General features: G+C 40.2%; 1 protein-coding gene across 1 annotated transcript in view; it reads right to left on the reverse strand.

Moving 5' to 3' along the window:
- Positions 1–1007: 1007 nt before the first annotated feature.
- Positions 1008–19630, reverse strand: part of rnf121 (ring finger protein 121) — a 48527-nt gene continuing 29904 nt past the window's right edge. Inside the window, exons 3-9 of the mRNA XM_084320142.1 lie at positions 14942–15083; positions 12120–12274; positions 9890–9997; positions 8925–9045; positions 8050–8183; positions 4037–4138; positions 1008–1470 (exon numbers count right to left, since the gene is read on the reverse strand). Coding sequence (XP_084176268.1) covers positions 1350–1470; positions 4037–4138; positions 8050–8183; positions 8925–9045; positions 9890–9997; positions 12120–12274; positions 14942–15083 — 883 coding nt within the window. The 3' untranslated portion in view covers positions 1008–1349. The remainder of the gene's footprint in view (positions 1471–4036; positions 4139–8049; positions 8184–8924; positions 9046–9889; positions 9998–12119; positions 12275–14941; positions 15084–19630) is intronic.

A 19630-nucleotide genomic window follows, 5' to 3' on the forward strand; every position in this document is an offset into this window, starting at 1 on the left:
AGCTTCATCACTGGAAGTGAGGCAGGACAGTAGCCTTACAGTGCCTTACAGTGTATTGCAAGGTCTGACATTGACCGAACTTGATATGCATGACCTTGGTGGGCTCTAGGTCAACTCCTGAAAAGGGGGTCAATGTCAGACTTTGCAATCAAAAGTTAGGGGGCTAATAACCCTTGCCATAATTTCAGTGCGCCCCCTAACTTTTGATTGCAAGGTCTGACATTGACCCCCTTTTCAGGAGTTGACCTAGAGCCCACCAAGGTCATGCATATCAAATTTGGTCAATGTCAGACCTTGCAATACACTGTAAGGCACTGTAAGGCTACTGTCCTGCCTCACTTCCAGTGATGAAGCTAAGCTATGCTAACGGAGCGTCTATTCCCAAAGCTAAAATGCACGCAGAGACAAAAAAGGTATGTATCTTCTTGTCTAACTCCAGGGAAGATGTTAAATAAGCTAATTTCCCAAAATGTTGGAGTTCCCCTTTAACTTAAATGAAACTGTCTCTCTATAAAGAATATTTTCCCACACAAATTTAAACAGAATACACTTGCAGTCTTACATGATCAATATCAAGCAAAGTACTCATTTTGGTGCTTGGTATCAGTGAGTACTCTAAACAGTACTTGGTACTTGGCATCAATGCACCTCTAATGGACCCATCTCAATGCCTGCCCTCTTTTCTCAATGCTCCAATCCCAAATTGTCTGAGGGAAGCAACAGCTGTGATCAGAGGATCAATAAAAGAGGGCCGGGGCTGGAGATTGGTCAATTTATGCCGTTTCACCGTTTAGGGGCTCAATCTGTCAATTTGACAACTAACAAAAATGTAAACATCCAGGGAGTGCTTGGAATGCTCTTCAGAGGCACATGGAGCTAGAAGAGACGTTCTTACAACAAATAAAGTTGTTAGGAGTGGAAGTGAACAAAAAAGAATAAGCCCCTTCAACTACAGTATAATCCTTACCACTCACTGTGGACACCAAATTCATAAACGGAAGCATGGAAGTCGTAAGTTCATGTATATATATATTAAAAAAATTCAAAAGAAAAGCATAACCGAGAACCGCTTTACTACGGGCCATCGAGTGCAGTTTAGACGTAATGACGTATGAAGCAAAAAGACAACCGTAAAACTGGGACAGACATCCAAATTCAGATTTAGTCAAATTCAAATAAATCGTGAATACAGATACTTTGTGCCTATAAATATATACAAAAAGTACGTATATAGACACATTTTATATTGATGTTCTAGTCCTTCGAGGCCCCTAGTCTCTTGAGCCAGTCTGTCATCTTCTCTCCCGCAGTGGTGTTTTGTTGTCGAGTCCATCACTCTGGAGCCCAGGTCATTCCAGACCCAGAATGTAGTTGATGCCTTGTACAAATCCGATGATGACGGGTTGCCAGGCGACTAGGTATCGCAGCCAATCCAGGAGTTGTCCATACATGACATGAGGTCTCTCCCAGCTTAAGGGCAGGTTAAAGGGACAAACAAGTCATTGAAAACAAGTAAATATGCTCAACAAAATTTGCTTATACAATATATATTTTTTACCATTTCAAAAAAAAAAAAAAAACTCAATAAGCTTGATTGGATTTTTTTTTTCTTTTTTGTGATTGTTTTTTTTTTATCCACTTTTTCCTCCTTATTTTTCCTCCCATCCCAATTCTCCCCTCCCCTGTCTCCGGTACACGAGAAGGCAGCTGTGCATCTTTTCACCTGAACAGCGCAATCTCTCAGTGGCGAGGAGTAACGCGTGGGAGGCTCACGCTGCACCTGATACTTCCCGATTCTGCTGTACAGGCGCAGAAACCGACCTGTAGGAGTCGCTGTCCACAACGTCCAATCCCCACCCACCGGCTTTCCCACCCCTAACACTGCCAATTGTGTTAGTATGAACGACCAGCCAAGCCAGTAGCAACGACGAGAGCTGGGCTATAACTGAGCATCTCGTGCGTTAGTGGCGAGCGCCTTGCCCACTGCGCCACTTAGCCGCCTTTTAATGGTGATTGTTGTTAGTTGAGGTGTTGTTGGTGATGATGATGATGGCGATGATAAAGATATTCAGGGTTATACTATTAATCCTGAGCCTGGTAGATATGTTTAGATATTAATACTGGATAAAGATATTCAGGGTAATACTATTAATACTGAGCCTGGTAGATATGTTTAGATATTAATACTGGATAAAGATATTCAGGGTAATACTATTAATCCTGAGCCTGGTAGATATGTTTAGATATTAATACTGGATAAAGATATTCAGGGTAATACTATTAATCCTGAGCCTGGTAGATATGTTTAGATATTAATACTGGATAAAGATATTCAGGGTAATACTATTAATCCCGAGCCTGGTAGATATTTCTAGATGGGTGTTTTTGATGTGTTGTTTCCATTGTTGTTGGGTGTTATTGGTGCTGTATTGTACTGTATGACTTCAAAGTGTTTTTTCCCCGCAAAGTTGTCAAATCAATCAATCAATATATGAATGATGATAAATCACTACCTACTAAGGAATATAAAATATCTATCCATTCATCTCATACAGTTTGTGACTTTGGTTTGTTATGTAATGCAAGTATCGTTGCATGTGGTTGTCATGGTAGCCGTCAAAGACCATTTGTTCACACATAGGTCATAGGTTGTTTTTTTTAACCACAAAAAAAAGGAACAGGAACTTGGCAGTTTTACAACCCGAAAATGTTACAATGGAAAGGTTTCAGGTTGTTTGCAGATAATGTTCCTCGGAGTTCGTTGACCTTGATTGATTTACACTGTCAACTTCCCATCAATTTACAACACACAAACACGTTCCCATACAAGGTCATAGTAACTTTTGTATCGATTCCCAGAGGTCTCCTGACAAAGCAGAGTAGCAGACACTAGTGGTTTTCCCTGGATGTGGGTTGAAGCGTGTGACTTTTCATTGAAGAAAACACAATTAAAGGTGCAGTATGTAGTTTTGGGGGGCTATGTTTTCAGTTCAGAGTTGTGGAAAATGTTACAATAATCTATGCTCATGGAAAAACTGGGGCCCTGGGACATTTAGAAATTACCACTTTACAGCCGCAGGGCCAAGAGATATTGTTTACAAATATATTTACCATTAAAAAAAGCATCTGCTACGCTTCCCGTTTGATTTACAGTGTTTCAAAATATTTTCTTAGAATCTATGATAAAAATTTGATAGTCCAAAGTTGCAGTAGGGACTTGGGAGATAACTTGCGTTGCGTATGTGTGGGCTTGAAAAGTGATGCAGAGATAGCTATATTTCTGCTGGGCAGGTAAACTTACCTCATGCTAATTTCTCCAAAGTTGCCTACTGCAGCTTTACTACAAACAATTACATTATAGTAATGGGCTCTGCAAGTGTATACCTCTCAATAAATACCCTCTCAAGTCTAGCTACATATAAACAACTAGTTTATACCTAATATGAGACATCAATAAATACCCTCTCAAGTCTAGCTACATATAAACAACTAGTTTATACCTAATATGATATCAATAAATACCCTCTCAAGTCTAGCTACATATAAACAACTAGTTTATACCTAATGAGATATCAATAAATACCCTCTTAACTCTAGCTACATATAAACTAGGGGTGTAACGGTACACGTATTTGTTCCCGAACAGTTTCGATATGGGACCTTCGGTTCAGTACGTGCTGTGTGCCGAATTAATACGTTACTTTAACCACTACTTTAACGCAAGTGTGGAACTTTTTTTTGCATGCAGAACTTAATTCAAAACTCCAAGTCCACCCCCTTCCTAAAATATAACTTGTGCAAAGGGCCAGATGTTGTTCGCTCAGCCCACACACACCACTGAGAGATTACCTGTAATTTAGTATAGCCTCATAGTATGGTGACCGCAAAAGACAAGCCAGAGCTAGAAGATCTATCTACAAACCAAGTAATAGCTAAAAAAAATCATAGACACTCCAGGAAAACAGTGAGGTAATGTAAAGAATATGAAGACACCAAAAATCACTGTGCCAAAGAATTAAAATCAGTGAAAGGATACGGGTTACTGAACATCCTTTTCAGGTCCACCTTCTCTTTGCAGTACGGACATGTCTGCTTCTTCCCCACGATGCACCATCCTCTTATGCAGAACTCATGGAATCTGGCCAGGAGTTTAAGGACTAGAGACCGTTTAGAACATAAACAACATTCTAAATGGGCCCCGGATTCACTTCCTGTTGCATTCGTTAGTATCAATAGCCGACAGGAAACACAACCAAGATGGTGGCGTGTGCACAACGCAAGGCTCGGCGTCTCTGCAGTTTTTACAAATCAGCTGTAATATAATTGCTATTGCACTTTACTGTTACATCTGCAATCTGGGTGGATGCCAAACACATTTTTGTTGTACTGTACTATAATGACAATACATTTGAATCTAATCTAAATACATTTGTGCCCAAGCTGTTGACCTAAACATGCTAATGACAATGTCACGATGGCTACTGGTCATTGAGTGGTTAAAACTACACCTGAAATGGTTAAAACCTACACCTGAAAGGGCATCACACACACACAAAAACATTGTGCTCAGTATCAGTTAAAGGGATATTTCACAGCCTTACCTCTATCTGAAGTAATCTACCAGTAAACTAGCAACCACTGCTGTCACTGTCGTCCAGTGTCAACACCACCCAGGGGTCATTCACTTGCATTCATTTTGATAAATATAATACTTCTGAAGTATAGGTTTGAGAGCCTGACTCTTGGGAGGAATGGTGGTGTTGACAGTGGACGACAGGGTCACTAGCTTACTTGTAGATGGACATAAAATGGAGGCAAGACTGGTAGTGAAATAGCCCCGCACTCTGGTCGTCAGAAACAGGAAATGTTGTGAGGTCACTTGTATAGACTAAAGGTCACGTTTACTTGGTGAATTCCCCTTTGGCTTTTTATCGGACACAGTAGACAGTAATGTAGGGCTATGTGAATATAACACACATTGATGAGCTTTATTCTAAGGTGGGTTATTTACAAGACAGTCAATTTAAATTACTCTTCATGTTGGTTACTTGTGAACTCTTTCCACTAGGGATGCTCGATATTGGCTTTTTTACCTATACAGATATACCGATATTGTCCAACTCTTAATTTCCGATACCGATATCAACAGATACTGATATATGCATGCAAAAAACTGAATAATTTCAGGTAATTAACATTACATATGTCTTGTTGTGGAATTAACATAACATTATGCATACTTTTGACAATAAATAAAATCAGAATTTGTTCTTACTTGCTTGGGTAAATATAAAGGTTTTAGAAATGTTAAAAAAAAAAGAAAAAAAAAAAGAAAGAAAAAATCTTTTTTGAAAACAGATAGATATTTTCCGATATCACATTTTAATGCCAATATCGGCAGATAATATCGGTAGGCCGATAATATCGGACATCCCTACTTTCCACTGTTACACTCACTGTTAAGTAGCTTGTCTGTGCTGTTGCATGCGTTGCTCTGGATAAGAGTCTATTGCTCTGGATGAGAGTATGTTGCTCAGGATGAGAGTCTCTCAGGATGGGAGTGGATGTCGCTCTGGATAAGAGCGCATGTTGCTCTGGATACCATGGCGTTTTCGGCTGTCAAATCTACCACCTTCATCAGAAGTATGTTATGATGTTTCCTGTAAGTTCAGTCATGTGGCTGTCTAGCCAGAAGTGGCCAGCCAGCGTCTATTCTTATCCTAACGGATTTACGGCGATCTGATTGGCCACTGACGTTTCTGGTCATGTGACATGTGGGCCCAATCGCGTGACGCGCCCATTTCCGCCTCGAACAGCAGCAAACTACCCAACGCCTAGTTTATCACTGGTTAAGCGTAGGAGACTCTTTCGAAGTTGGTTAAGGTTAGAGTTTGGAATCAGGGCTGGCGTTCTATCGCCCTGCTCTAAGACAAACTCTAACCTTAACCAACTTCAAAAAAGTGCCTAAGCTTAACCGGCGAAAGAACTTGCCGTCACACGATTGGCGTGACCAGAAACGTCAGTGGCCAATCAGAGCGCGAACACGGAAGCATAAATCCGTTAGGATAAGAATAGACGCGGCCAGCCAGCCATTTGACCCCATGATCAAGCCAGCGTTTCCGTTAGCTGGTAATTACCGGTATTTGACCGGCAAAATCTGTTGAAGTCCGACATATTTAATCTCTCCGGTCTTAACACTTTCAGTGCCACTCACGAGATTTCGCGTTTTTTTTATAGGTGGTTGAATGCCACTCACGAGATTTCTCGGAATTATTATTATTATTTTGCGATCTGAAAAATGTTTGCATCACCCGAGCCTACCCGAGTATAGCCGAGGGGCGCCGGCGATCACTGTGGAAAAAAGCGCCACCTGTCGTCTCCCAGATGACATAAGTGATTTTGGAATGGACTCAATGAAAATGAATGGGGAAAAAAATCCGGTACTCCACATTTTCCAGTTCACTGATCCAGCCGGGGTTACTAGAGTTCATTCTGGAGCCTCAGATCCCCGCGGATCATGGAGTTCTACTGTATCGCGTTGGATCCATACACGTATCGATTTTTTCGAATGGTGATCAGGAATTGGAATATACCAGTTGGATACCATCTGATGTCAGGTAAGGACTATGTTATCAGTGGTAGGATAATCAGAGTAAGTTTGATGAAGTTATAAGCTGTTTTGTGAAATGTCTTCTTTCGGTTTCACTGTAAAAGTCTGCGAGGAAATCAACGGAGCGATTATCAGTGCGCGGCCGTAATGTGCGTGCGTGCACGTATAATATTGATCATCTAGCATTTATTTGAAAACGATTCATAAAAAGGCAGACGAATATCAACGTTGTGGAATATTCCACTAAAAGACGATTTTCATAGAATGCTCCAGAATGAGCTGTTTTTTATATCAAAACGGGGGCTTTTCTAACTGCTCTGAAACGGCAACGACGCGATAAAAAAACAATCTGCCTTCACAGCACTGACTGGAAAATAGTCTTTGATAATGCGATGGGCAGATTAGACACATAGCCATAATTTAAAACATAGATTAGGCGATATTAACGTTAACATTGGCGCCGATGGTGGCATTCAAGCGGTAAAACGGAAAACCAGGCGTGGCGCTGAAAGTGTTAATGTCCGGTGAAAATAATTCCCTCTAAGCACAATTTGATTATTTGAATTGTATTAAAATAGGCTAAAATTAAATAGCCTATGCGATGAACGAAACAATCATTACATTTGTTTCATCGTTGCTTCTAATAATGACAACGACGTTGTCAGCGAGAGCTTAGTGCTGGATGTGCGAGTGCATGTGCAGCTGCAGAGCCGGAGCAGCAGCGGCACAGTGCAGTACTCCAATTCAGCCATTGGCAATTCAGCTGTTGGGTGGGGGGCGCTGCTGAGCGGTCCCCAGATAGAGCCAGAAAAGAGCCAGAAAACAGCTGAATCTGCTGCTCTGCATCGACATACTCTCGCAAATAAGTCATTGGGAGGTGGAGAGAGAGAGAGTCGTCACGCAAACCCACGATAATGTTGCCGTCTCTCTGCTAAATTTCTCAGTTCTTCGCTTGATATAATTAATACAAATGTCCAATATAACGGAATTCGTTAGCTCATAAAAATGTGATTATAACAGACTGCTGTTTATTAATGTCGGGTGACTGCCCACAGACACCTATTTGATTTAAAGTCGGCGAGAGCACGGAGTCTCGGGACTTATTTTATTTGGAATATAATGACTATACGCAAAAGTAGCCTAGTTCTAAGTAAAAATATTATAAATCTACATGCCTTGATGATGTCGTTCTTTTGTTTTGTTGTCATTCTTTTGCCTATCAATTGTTTTTAAGCTCAATAAACTCTGACCGGAATTTCTCTCATTTGACCGGTAGATTGAAATCTACCGGACACTGAGGCCGGCACCATTTTTTTTTAATCTATTCTAGGCAGCATGGCAATATCAAAATCGTCACAAACAGAATCGTGACACTTAGGCTATATAGTATTTTAAGTTAAGACTAGTTTCCTATGCATATTTGTCAACAGGAAGGATACACATGGTTGCAGGATAATCTGTAGGTATTCTCGATGATTCCCTCTTCGCTGACATCTACCAGGATGGGCTGACCGCAGACGGCACAGATATTATCCGAGAGGTGCTTGGTTGGCATACCAGATGCACTGTAATACTGAAAAGGGACACCAGGTGGAGACATTATGAAAACTTGAATTACATGTGTACAGCCATTACACTGAGTGAGATGAAATTGAAATGCTGAAATGTACTGGAGTCTGGAGGTGTAACAAATCACAGATACAATAAAATAATGTTTGCTAAATGTCTGCACGTGCACTTCCCTTAAAATACAAATTTAAATTGTTATTTAGCAAATGGGGAGTCATCCAATTTGTTAGCCAAAGCATCCATATCATAATATAAAAAAATATATAATAATTCTGTTTGATTACATTCATTAATTCATTCAATCTATATTTAAACTTGAAAAATCATTGAGGGCACGCCCCCATTTCCAATAATGTCGAGTATACAAACAATATAAATACAATAAAATATACAATCCTAATACAAATGTGTACAATAGATTAAAACAATTACAGATTATGGTGGAATGGTTGGTGATCAAGGACTTAAACTGACCAAAGGATACCAAAGTATTGAATTTTAGAGTTTGTTGTATGATGTTCCATCACAGAACTATGTTTATCAATGAATCAAACAACTAAACATTCATTCGGATTACCAATGTTAACAGATTAATGCAGTTGGATTTCTACATTCATTAACATTCATGTTAATTGTTGCATCACAAAACATTATTTTAAGAATTTTTTCGAAATTTCTTAAATTTTAGATTTAAAAAAAAAAAGTGTACACCCCTGTGTCGTATGTGCTACACCTGTCTACTTACCCCCACTGTTGAAGCCATAAAATCTGCACACATCTCAGCAAAGTCCCGTCCTAGAACACCATAGTACAGACCGTAGAAGAGCAGAGAAACACCAAAGTCCATGGCGTCCTCTGGCTTTATTCTGGAAAGAAAAGGCCATGCTTACTTAGCGGTGAAACAGTTTTCCCCCTTCTTTGGACAGACACTGGACAGGTGGAATAGTACACAACATTGTGGTATTTTTTTGTATGTGCCAAGTATTTATTTATTTTTCCATCTTTAAAATGTCACCGGTTGAAATGTACCTATTGGTTTTTTTTTTTCAAATCACCAACTATCACCAACCCTAAGAACCAACTATGGACTGCTAAAAACTGCTTTCCCCTTTGATGCTTCCAACACCTGGAATGCCCTCCAACTGACTCTGAAGCTGAAGGTTCTTCCTTCTCTTCCTGCTTTTAAAAGTATGATCCCTGACCCTGACCACTGGATGTGTCGACTTAGCAGATTTTTATTGTTTATTCTTATTTGTCTATATGCACGAAATTGCAAAATGTGTCTTGTTTCATAAGCTCGTTGTCGCTGTAAATGAGGGTAACCTCACTGTCTTACGAGTTGAAATAAAGTTTTTTGCTTACAATATAGGTAGCATCATGGTATAATAATGCAATCTCAAATACATGCATAGGTTACAATGTAGATACATACAACTGCACTTTAAGTCTGAACAATAGGCTAGAACATTTTTAATATACAGAATTGAAAGCAAGGTGAAGACTAAAACTAACTAAAAACTCCAGCTTTCTCACGTGAGACCCCCGAAAAGAAATCCCCCTGAATTGCTCTCTTTAAGCAACACTCACATTTACATGTATTGCTACTGTGATCTCCTCTTTTATAAGAACAACTTCTAATATCTGAACAGAAAGTGTCACCCAAAGGCCTGGTGTTGCAATAATGTAAAAAAAAAAAAATTCAATACATACCTAAATATTAAGTTTATGCCAAAAAGCGTAAACATGACGACAGTGTAGCCAACTATTCCTGTGGCGTAGCTGATCTTGTAGAGGAGTAGGAACCATTTGTAGACCAACCTAACCCAAGAAACAAAGGAAAAGGAGACATTTCAATCAAAATGTGAGTTGTTAAATCATATATATTAAAATGCACTACTAGGAGGATTTCACCATCAATATATCATTGTAAATTGTATGTTATACAATGGCATGCAAATTTCTCGATTCTGATTGGCTGAAACAGTCAAGTTACACATGGTTATTTGTCATAACCCCACGCTCTTGGTCCCAGGACCCGCCCACAACCGAATTACTATCACTCCGCCGTGCGAGTTTTTAGAAATGCAAGCAAGATGGCGGACAGTAAACGTTACGAATGGATATGTTGATAGGGTCATAAAGACTCAATCAAAAACAAATCTGTCACGGCGAATGTGTTAGTTTCTTACACAATGTTGGATTATATAATTAGTGCGCCATGAGTCATTGTGGAACAAAATAAAAATCGCGCGAATTGATGAAAAATAAATTAGATTTTTTTTACCTACTTTCTATAGAAGCAGCTGGGAAGTGCGCTGTTTTAAGTGAGCGTGGATTATTGAATTGATTGATTGATTGCAAATTGTATTACTGTCCGCCTTGTTTCCAAATGGTTAAGCTTGGCGACTCTTTTGAAGTCGCTCTCTTTCGAAGTTGGTTAAGGTTAGAGTTTGTCTTTAGAGCAGGGCGATAGACCACCAGTCCTGATTCCAAACTCTAACCGTAACCAACTTCGAAAGAGCGATTTCGAAAGAGTCGCCAAGCTTAACCAGTTGGAAACAAGGCGGACAGTAATAAAATTAGCAATCAATCAATTCAATAATCCACACTCACTTAAAACAGCGCACCTCCCAGCTGCTTATTTTTTTTTTTTTTTTTTTAATATTTTTCCCCCTCCATTTTCCTCTGATTTTCTCCCATCCCAATGTTAGTCGTATGCCAATTCCCAATCCCCTTCCTGGTCGCTGCGCACTTACCCCCCACAGTCAGATCATCTGGGAGAGTGGAGGCTATCACGTGATTCCTCCGACACACGTCCAGCCAATCAACCGCTTCTTTTCACCTGGCAGCGCGGATCCTCCGCGAGAGGGCGTAGCGTGTGGAAGGATCACACTATCCCACTCAGGTCCTATCCGCGCTTAGCAGGCGCCCCGACCGAACTGTAGGAGTCGCTGTTTACAACGACCCGGACCCACCCCGCCAGCTTCTCCCACCCTCTAATACAGCCAATTGTATTAGTGTGAACGGCCAGCCAAGCTGGTGACAACGCCGGAGCTGTGAGCTGGATTCGAACAGGGGAATCCAGCTCACAGCTCCGGGGTTGGTGACGAACGCAATCTCCGCTACGCCACCTAACCGCACTCCTCCAAGCTGCTTCTATAGAAAGTAGGTTTTAAAAAAAAATGTCCCCCCTATAGGGCAAAGAAAACTCTTTTTTATTTTTTTACCTACTTTCTATAGAAGCATCTAAGAATGAAGTTCTATAGAAAGTAGGTTAAAAAAATGAATGTCTTAGTTGAAAGACAGTTGGATGTGTTAGTTTGTTGGATGTCTTACTGAGAACCGTTGGATGCACTTCCGAGCTGCTTCCACATGGAGGCAACTTCTTTTTTTTGGGAACTACTTTTTCTGCGGATGGTTGTCAATAAATCTTCAATTAATGTGTGTTTATTGTATAGCAATAAGGTTGGATGACATCGGCCATTGTATAAAAGCTCGGCTGCGCCTGGGGCCTAACAACCACCCCTAGGCATGGTCTAATGGTCTCATAACGCCACTCCTGCGAGTGATGTAATGCTTTATTCATACCTTGGCAGGATTAGGGAAAAACATGACATGAGAATGTAAGACAATTGACAAGATCGTGACAAATCTATTGATATCCTCTTATTTGTGGGAGTTCTGTTGAAGGCATTATGATGTAAAGGAAAGCTTCATCAACCAAAATAACTCCCATGTTCACGGTTAGCAAGGGCTGTTCACCTCATCAAAACAAATCCCATGCTGGGGGCTGGGACAAATGGCACAATCCTGTTGCAACAGGAAGCGCCGGGTTTATGGGACACATGGTCTTATGAGAATTAGGCTAGCAATTGTTTCGGCAATGGTGCCATTTGTCAAAATGTCCTTGTAGTAGCTTCACTAAATCAATTATTTTCACCTGGGTGTGGTACAGTTCAGTGGCTTGCGAGTAGCACGGTAGGAAACAAACGCTGTGACGACAGAGAAGATGAACCACGTGGTCAGGAACCTCCACCAGTGTAGCTTGGTGGTGAAGTAGAGGGGAACTACCCACATCTGGAAGAGAGTCACCAGCTACAAACACAGTAGAAAGCACGCGTTAGATAGAACACACGTCCCATAGATGGATCCTCTCCTACACATTACTAGCAAGGTGGGCTATTTTGATGCATTGGAAGTGTCCCGCTGCCCCACTCATACCTGTTGGAATAAAAGATGCCTCTGTTCTTTATCAATTTAGAGACAATTAAATACTCTCTTCGTGGCTTCAACAGAACAACTCTAAAGTCTGGCAGCCCTTCTTGGAGCATGTTAGGTCCCTTCAACTTACTGTTGTCCCCATTGACTGCGTGACTCCCTGCCTGCACTGCATCACTATCCTGCACTTTATGACCCAGTACTGTTTCCATGCTAAAAAAATTTATAATAATAATAAAAGGTTGTAGGAACGGTTTGGGATAGCCCCTTACGTGACTGCGATGTGCAAGCCAGGGGCTTTTGTAACCGCATTCACTCTCAGCTATATAGCTACCAGGCTCGTTTGGACCACCAAGCACTGCTTCTGAGCTCGGGGTGGGTAAAAAATATATCAGATTTGAAATTCAAAGGTACCCAGCGTACAATTAGGGTTTCACACAGCGACGCGCTGGGGTCTGAAAGCTCGGAGTTGCTAATAAACATTTAAAATCATTGTTATAAAACGAGTGGTACTCAGAGAGCGAGCAGTGTATTTCCGCCGTTGGTGTCACAGCGCATGCGCACCAGGCTATTTGGCTGCCTGATGCGCATGCGCTGTGACACCAACGGCGGAAATACATGGCTCGCTCTCCGAGTACCACTCGTTTTATAACAATGATTTAAAATGTTTATTAGCAACTCCGAGCTTTCAGACCCCAGCGCGTCGCTGTGTGAAACCCTAATTGTATGCTGGGTACCTTTGAAATTCATATCTGATATATTTTTGACCCACCCCGAGCTCAGAAGCAGTGCTTGGTGGTCCAAACGAGCCTGGTAGCTATATAGCTGAGAGTGACTGCGGTTACAAAAGCCCCTGGCTTGCACATCGCAGTCACGTAAGGGGCTAGGATTGGGAGGTAGGACTAGGGACTAGGAGGGTTTTTATTTTGTGTGGTGTGTTACAACAATGTTCTAAATAAATAACAATGTTGAAATTTACAAGTTTGGACTTACTTTAGAGAGAGTAAAGTACCAGGAAAAGAAATGTACTGTTGGGTGCCGGTATCGATTCCCATCAATATTTTAATTGTTAGTTATTATTTTACATTGTTTGAAATAAACCATTAATTTATTCACGAAGGCTGACAAATTTGCACTTATGGACCAGAGTTTCTTTTGTGTACAAAGTTCAAATGTGAGAAAAGGAAAGAGGAACCTACACTATAGCTTCCTGGATACTATGTTGCGAGTCAACAGTTTTGAGAACTCTACTATTAAAGTTGAGTGATTCAGGAAATTCTTTAGTGAACCAGAGGGTTTTGGTCTCTCCCCTCAACGGTTAATTAGTGGCACAGAAGCTACTTTCAATGTTAGGCACAAATATTGAGCACCCCTTAACTTTAAAATTCTTAATTTACTGATGATTTGTTCCCCTAGAGATGTAACTATGAAAATTTCACATCACGATTATGGTGACCATAATGATCACGGTTATCAGTATTAAAAAATTTGCAGAATTTAAAAATAAATCTTTTGATCATGTTTCACTCTGCACTCCAAAATACCAACCAAAATACACCCACACTTACAAATTCATTGTCATCATCATACAGCACAAGTACAGTACAACGGAAATAGGTTTGGCATCCAACCAGAGTGCAAATGTAACAGTAAAGTGCAATAGACAATAGTAATATACAATGTACAGGTGAATTAAACTGGCCTGGGTATAAAATATATCAATTAGCACTACTGAGTAATAGTGCTAATCAGATGTATGTACAGAGTTGTAGTATTACCATGTACAGTCAGTGATACAGATATAAAGATACTATGGTAGTAAGTCATACTGGCCAGCAGTGTAACTAGTAAGAGTAGGTAAGGGATATGTACAGATATAGATACATCCTCTCAGAAGGCTAAAAGATATCTCTGCATTCCACCATGTTTTCATTGCAAAACAAACCCATGTCGCATGCTGCACCTGTAAGTCTAACGTCCTTGGTTGATGCTGGACAGTATTTACCTCGAGTTTTTCAAAGCGCTGTAATCAAACAGATAATTACATTTTTGAGCTGTATTACTAACCGTCAGGGAGTTTTACCGTGGTTATCATTCAAATCTGTAACTGTTTCATCCCTAGTGCCCCCTAAAGTAAAGTGATAATACCTTTATTTGTTGTGATTTTATGAAGGGCTACAGTCATCAAGATGCCTAATTGTGTCAGTTGTTTCACAGCCTAATTCAATTGACAGTCTACTTTAATAACACCACAAGATATAATATCAGTTCAAAACTTCCCTTGTGAATTACTACATGTAATGAGTTTTGAACATGAAATGTACACACGCTATATGAAGCACTATGAATGACTGGGAAAAGTCCTTAACAATTAATTCTTCAATTGAGCCAGTTCACTGACACAAAGATAGTTTGGAAGCCTGATACAAAGACACTGAAGACAGACAAAAGACATACACACATAGACACAAAGACTAGCCGGTACCAACTATGGTTTGTATAACTACCAGCAAACGCTTTAGCCGTGTGTGTCTTTCGTCTTACATTGTATGACTTGGGGTGCCTCTGTTTCCACTGGACGAGGACCAGCTGTGCGATGACCAGGGTGACGATCAGGATCAACACCATCTCAGCGTGCATGGCCTCGTGTCCCTTGTGTTTAGCATGCATTCTGGCATGTTCCACTCTATGGACACACACACCATCACATATTAAGCTCCACTCTATGAATACAAACACACACACCATCCATTCAATACACACCCCATTAGGGCTGTTTGATATGACAAGATAAGACGACAATACGAAGAGAAAAATGACTATCTGTGTAGATATTTTTCTCCATTGTTTCGATTGCTATTGTTGTAAAAAAGCAGCAGAATTGCTTAACGTCTGTATTTCACTTCATTCCCAACCCTGCACACTTGTGCTGGAATAACAAACAAACATGGAGGAGCGTGACACAGAACAAAACACCGCACAGCTGGCCTGTGATGGAATTAAAGCGTGTTATCTCACTGCAGTGCACGCAGCAATATAAATGTCTCACAAGAGCCCATCTGCATGTGGATATTTTGTAGAGAAATGTTTTATTAAAGTACATTATAAAGTTAAAGTTTATCTGAAATAATATATATATATTTTTTTTTTATCTAACCCTAACTAACCTTATTGTCATGCACTTGGCCTAATATACTAACCTACACTGTAGCACTCAACACTTTGATGAACATTGTTACTCAGCTGATGAGAGTTGTGCGCTTCCTGATGAATTGTCGTACAGAACTTGTAAGTCGCTTTGGATAAAAGCATCAGCTAAATGACTAAATGTAAGTACATTTAGAGCTGCCGCGGTTACCGCAATGCCGCGGTATCGCTGTTACGTCACGCCCACCGCAGCGTTTAACTGAATACCGCATCAACGCTGTTTTTTATAATAATACTCTCAACCAAAGCAATGCAAGGGGAACATTTTGATTGACAGTCGAATCTGCCAATTACGTCACACCGCTTGCACCCGCCTTTGCTGTTACCACCAATCGGCAAGCGCCTATTCGGTTTTTACTTCCTGGATGTTAGCCATTGATCACAACAAGGCTAATAACATTAGCTTCCGTCCCCGCCGGAGTGGACTACCAGAGCTCCAGTCCACAGGAGTACTAAACGAGGCATAATGATTTTACTGCAACGAATGTTATAATAAAAGCCCTTCGTTCTATACACTTGTCTGATTGAAAACTTTATTAACAGACCGCAGAATGTGCACAACTCAGCAGTGCACGCTCTGAGCAAAGGAAGGAACGGAGATATGAATTGAGTAATGCTTGCCTTGCTATGGTCCGGTAAATACGCTGATGTTATTGAACGTGTAACTATATAATGTTAATGCCACAAAACGAATGCCTTTGTTAATCAAGTAGTAACTTTATAATAATAAGAAGAAAGGGTCGGGGGGGGGGGGGGGGGGTAACCACCGGGCGCTACCAGCCTACCACCCCTGCCCGCGACACAGAGTGAACGGCGCACGACCAGAGGGGAGACTTCGAATCCGTGTTTCACTTTCAATAACGAATGCATGCTTGCCGAATCCCAAACAATATTCATGCTGCAAAGTCATCCTCTAAAGATAGACATTTAGACTAGAGGCAGGCTATATGCTATAAAGAGTAGACTACTAAAAAAATAAAAATAAAATGCATTCCAACTTCTTTTGCGGTTATATTGCGGCGGTATGAAATATTACGCAAATTTGTGCGGTAAGGAAAATATCAATACCGCGGCAGCTCTAAGTACATTATATAAAGTACTCTATACACACACCCACCATCACATATAAAGTACATTATATGAAGTACTCTATGGATACACACACACACCATCACATATAAAGTACATTCAATTCATGAGCACACTACACATTAGGGAGGCCAGTGGCTCTGTGGTGGCAAGAAGCACATGTAGAAGCGTCCGAGGGAATCCCACCCCATCAGATCTATCATAAACATATATTCATCACATATGGTCAGTTGTTGTTGGTTAACCTCTTAACTCATTCAGAGCCACGCCCTTTTGACCATATTAGGGCTAGCGTGCCAACACTGAAGTCAATGGGAGGACGGGGAAATTTGCAAACGCTTAAACTATATCTTAAATCATGGCTATGAGTCTAAAACACCCCTCGCTTATCAATGACTTGCTTGCAGTCAACATGTATGAAACAGATGTTTTTTCATTGGTACATTTTCGTTTTATACCGTTTTGAATATGTGTATAGTTTTGGAGATGTCTAGTAATTCCGCGATAATAGCTCTTTAGTTGAATACACGTTGTCATTTTTCGGCTGATTTATGAATCGTTTTCAAATAAACGCTAGATTATCGATAGTATATGTGTACTTATGCACGCTAGAGAAGCAGGCTGAAAAATCGATTACCCATGCCGTGGTCAGTGCTAACATTACGCACACACACTGCGATGGCGGAGAAAAACACATCTGATTAACCCAAGACTGGTAAAATAGAGTCCTTACCTCACATCAGATGTTCTGCAAAAAGATTAATCCAATTCCTGATCACCATTCCAAATATTGATCGTGTTTATTGATCCAGCACAAAAAAAAAATCGACTCTGCTCCGAGCCTCCCCAGTGAATGTGGTAACAGCTACTGCTTGCCCAGGAAGGGAAACCCCGGGACTGGAGTTTTTTTCTGATGCAGTCCCACCCAATCCAATCCAATGATGCGCAATACCATCCGGGAGACGATAGGAGGCAGTATTTGCCCTTTTCGAGCTCAGACCCATTCCCAATGATAATGTCAGGCTGGATGGATGAAAAATTAATAGATATTGCTAATAAAAGAAATAACGATTAAAACCCGAGTTCTCGGGTCTTGGCACTCAACGCATGGCGAGTTAACCCGACTAATCTCGTGGTTGGCACTTAATGGGTTAAGGTCGAGCGGTCAGGTACCGGTACGAGAATGACATCACGCCATAAATCCATCTTTACAAAATGTATGAATTAATGTTGCGTTTCTTTTTCAAGAGTAAAGACCCTAACCCTGTCAAAACAGCAGTCAAAGTGCATATTTTCAGCACTACGTTTGTTTACCAATGATTTTAACTAGGGCTATCAGTTTATCGCGTTAGATTAATTAATTACACAGCTAATTATTGCATTATGGAAATTATATTTTTTATCTCATTCATTCCATAAGCACGTAGAATACACATTTGCAGATTATTATAATTTTTTTATATGGACCATTTGCATGTTCTTGGTATCTGATTCTAGGGACATCTATGGATCTCAGGGAATGTATTCCCAGTGTCAGAAAATACTGTGTCTGTTACTAGGCTTGAGTAAATTGTAATGAACCAAATGAGAATATCAATACAAAAAAAAGTATCTTTGACTGAATAACACCATGCTAAAATTTACCAGACCTGAAAAATCTAAGCAAATGAATAAATGGAAGATGATTAAACAGAAGGTTTTGTAGATACAGTACTGAATTCTGCCATCCGGACACATGCAATTTGAAATATGATTATAGAATATAGAATATCAGGCCTAAAATGGTTATGCGATTAATTAATTACAAATCCTGTAATTAATTAGATTGTTTTAATCGCCTGACAGCACTAATTTGAACTGTTATTAGTAAAAAGTTAAATATGAGTTTATAGAAATCTCAGGGCATAGAGTCAGAAAAAGGTGAGGATTGACGCAAGGATTTGGCGCAACCTAACTTGAGTGTAGTCTTTTGAGAGAAGAAACCCAGGGCTTTCGATTATCAGACTTATTTTTCATAATTTTTTTCCTCTTTATTTTCAAGATCATATCTCACGGGTGGAACAAACCTGAACATTATTGCCATAAATTAGAATGCAGTTAAGTGTCTACATTTCTGTGAACGTCTAGCAAAAAAAGGCGTTGCAATCTGATGAAAATGGTAGAGAAATTTACATTATAAAAAAGTAACTGTAGTTACAGTTCATTACGGTTTTTGCTGCATGCCTGGTGATACTAAATCCAGATTGAACTCTGCCATTGGAAAGGGGAGATTTGGCCGATCCATAGATGTGCGACTTGACCATAATAAGGTAATTTATAGGCCTAATATTCTATATTCTATAATCATATTACAAATTGCATGTCTCCGGATGGCAGAATTCAGTACTGTATCTACAAAACCTTCTGTTTAATGATCTGCCCTTAATTCATTTGCTTAGCTTTTTTGTACATGTGATCTCAAGAAGGTGCTGAATGAGCCCAGTAGCCATTTTTAATTTCTGGTCAAATTTAGCATGGTGGTATTCACCACAAATTTTCTGAAATTAGGGCTAGGGTTTAAGAGGTTATGGTTAAGAGGACTAGCTGGCTTTGATAAAGCTAACTTCTAACTTAAAAATAAGAGCTATTATGAGGAAGAGCATTCTTCAGCCAGTCCTTCATTCAGCAGCCATCAGGCTATACAACCGTGGACATGGACGGCTGCCAGCAGCTGGAGAACTAACGTCTGCAGAACTTGAGACTATTACCTTGCCCATACCTGTACCTCTCCTCCCACATGTTGCTAGGACGCCCAGATTTACCCAAGGGGATCAATAAAGGAATATCTTATGTACCTTTTTTCGGTACTTTATTCTCAAGAAATTTAATTTACCTACCTCGGTCGTAAAAAAAAATCCAAACTTTTCGGCTTTTCATTGCTCCGACTGCTTTGTTGTT

The sequence above is a fragment of the Notolepis coatsorum genome, assembly GCF_963971535.1.
Source record: "Notolepis coatsorum genome assembly, chromosome: 8".
Taxonomy (NCBI): Eukaryota; Metazoa; Chordata; class Actinopteri; order Aulopiformes; family Paralepididae; genus Notolepis; species Notolepis coatsorum.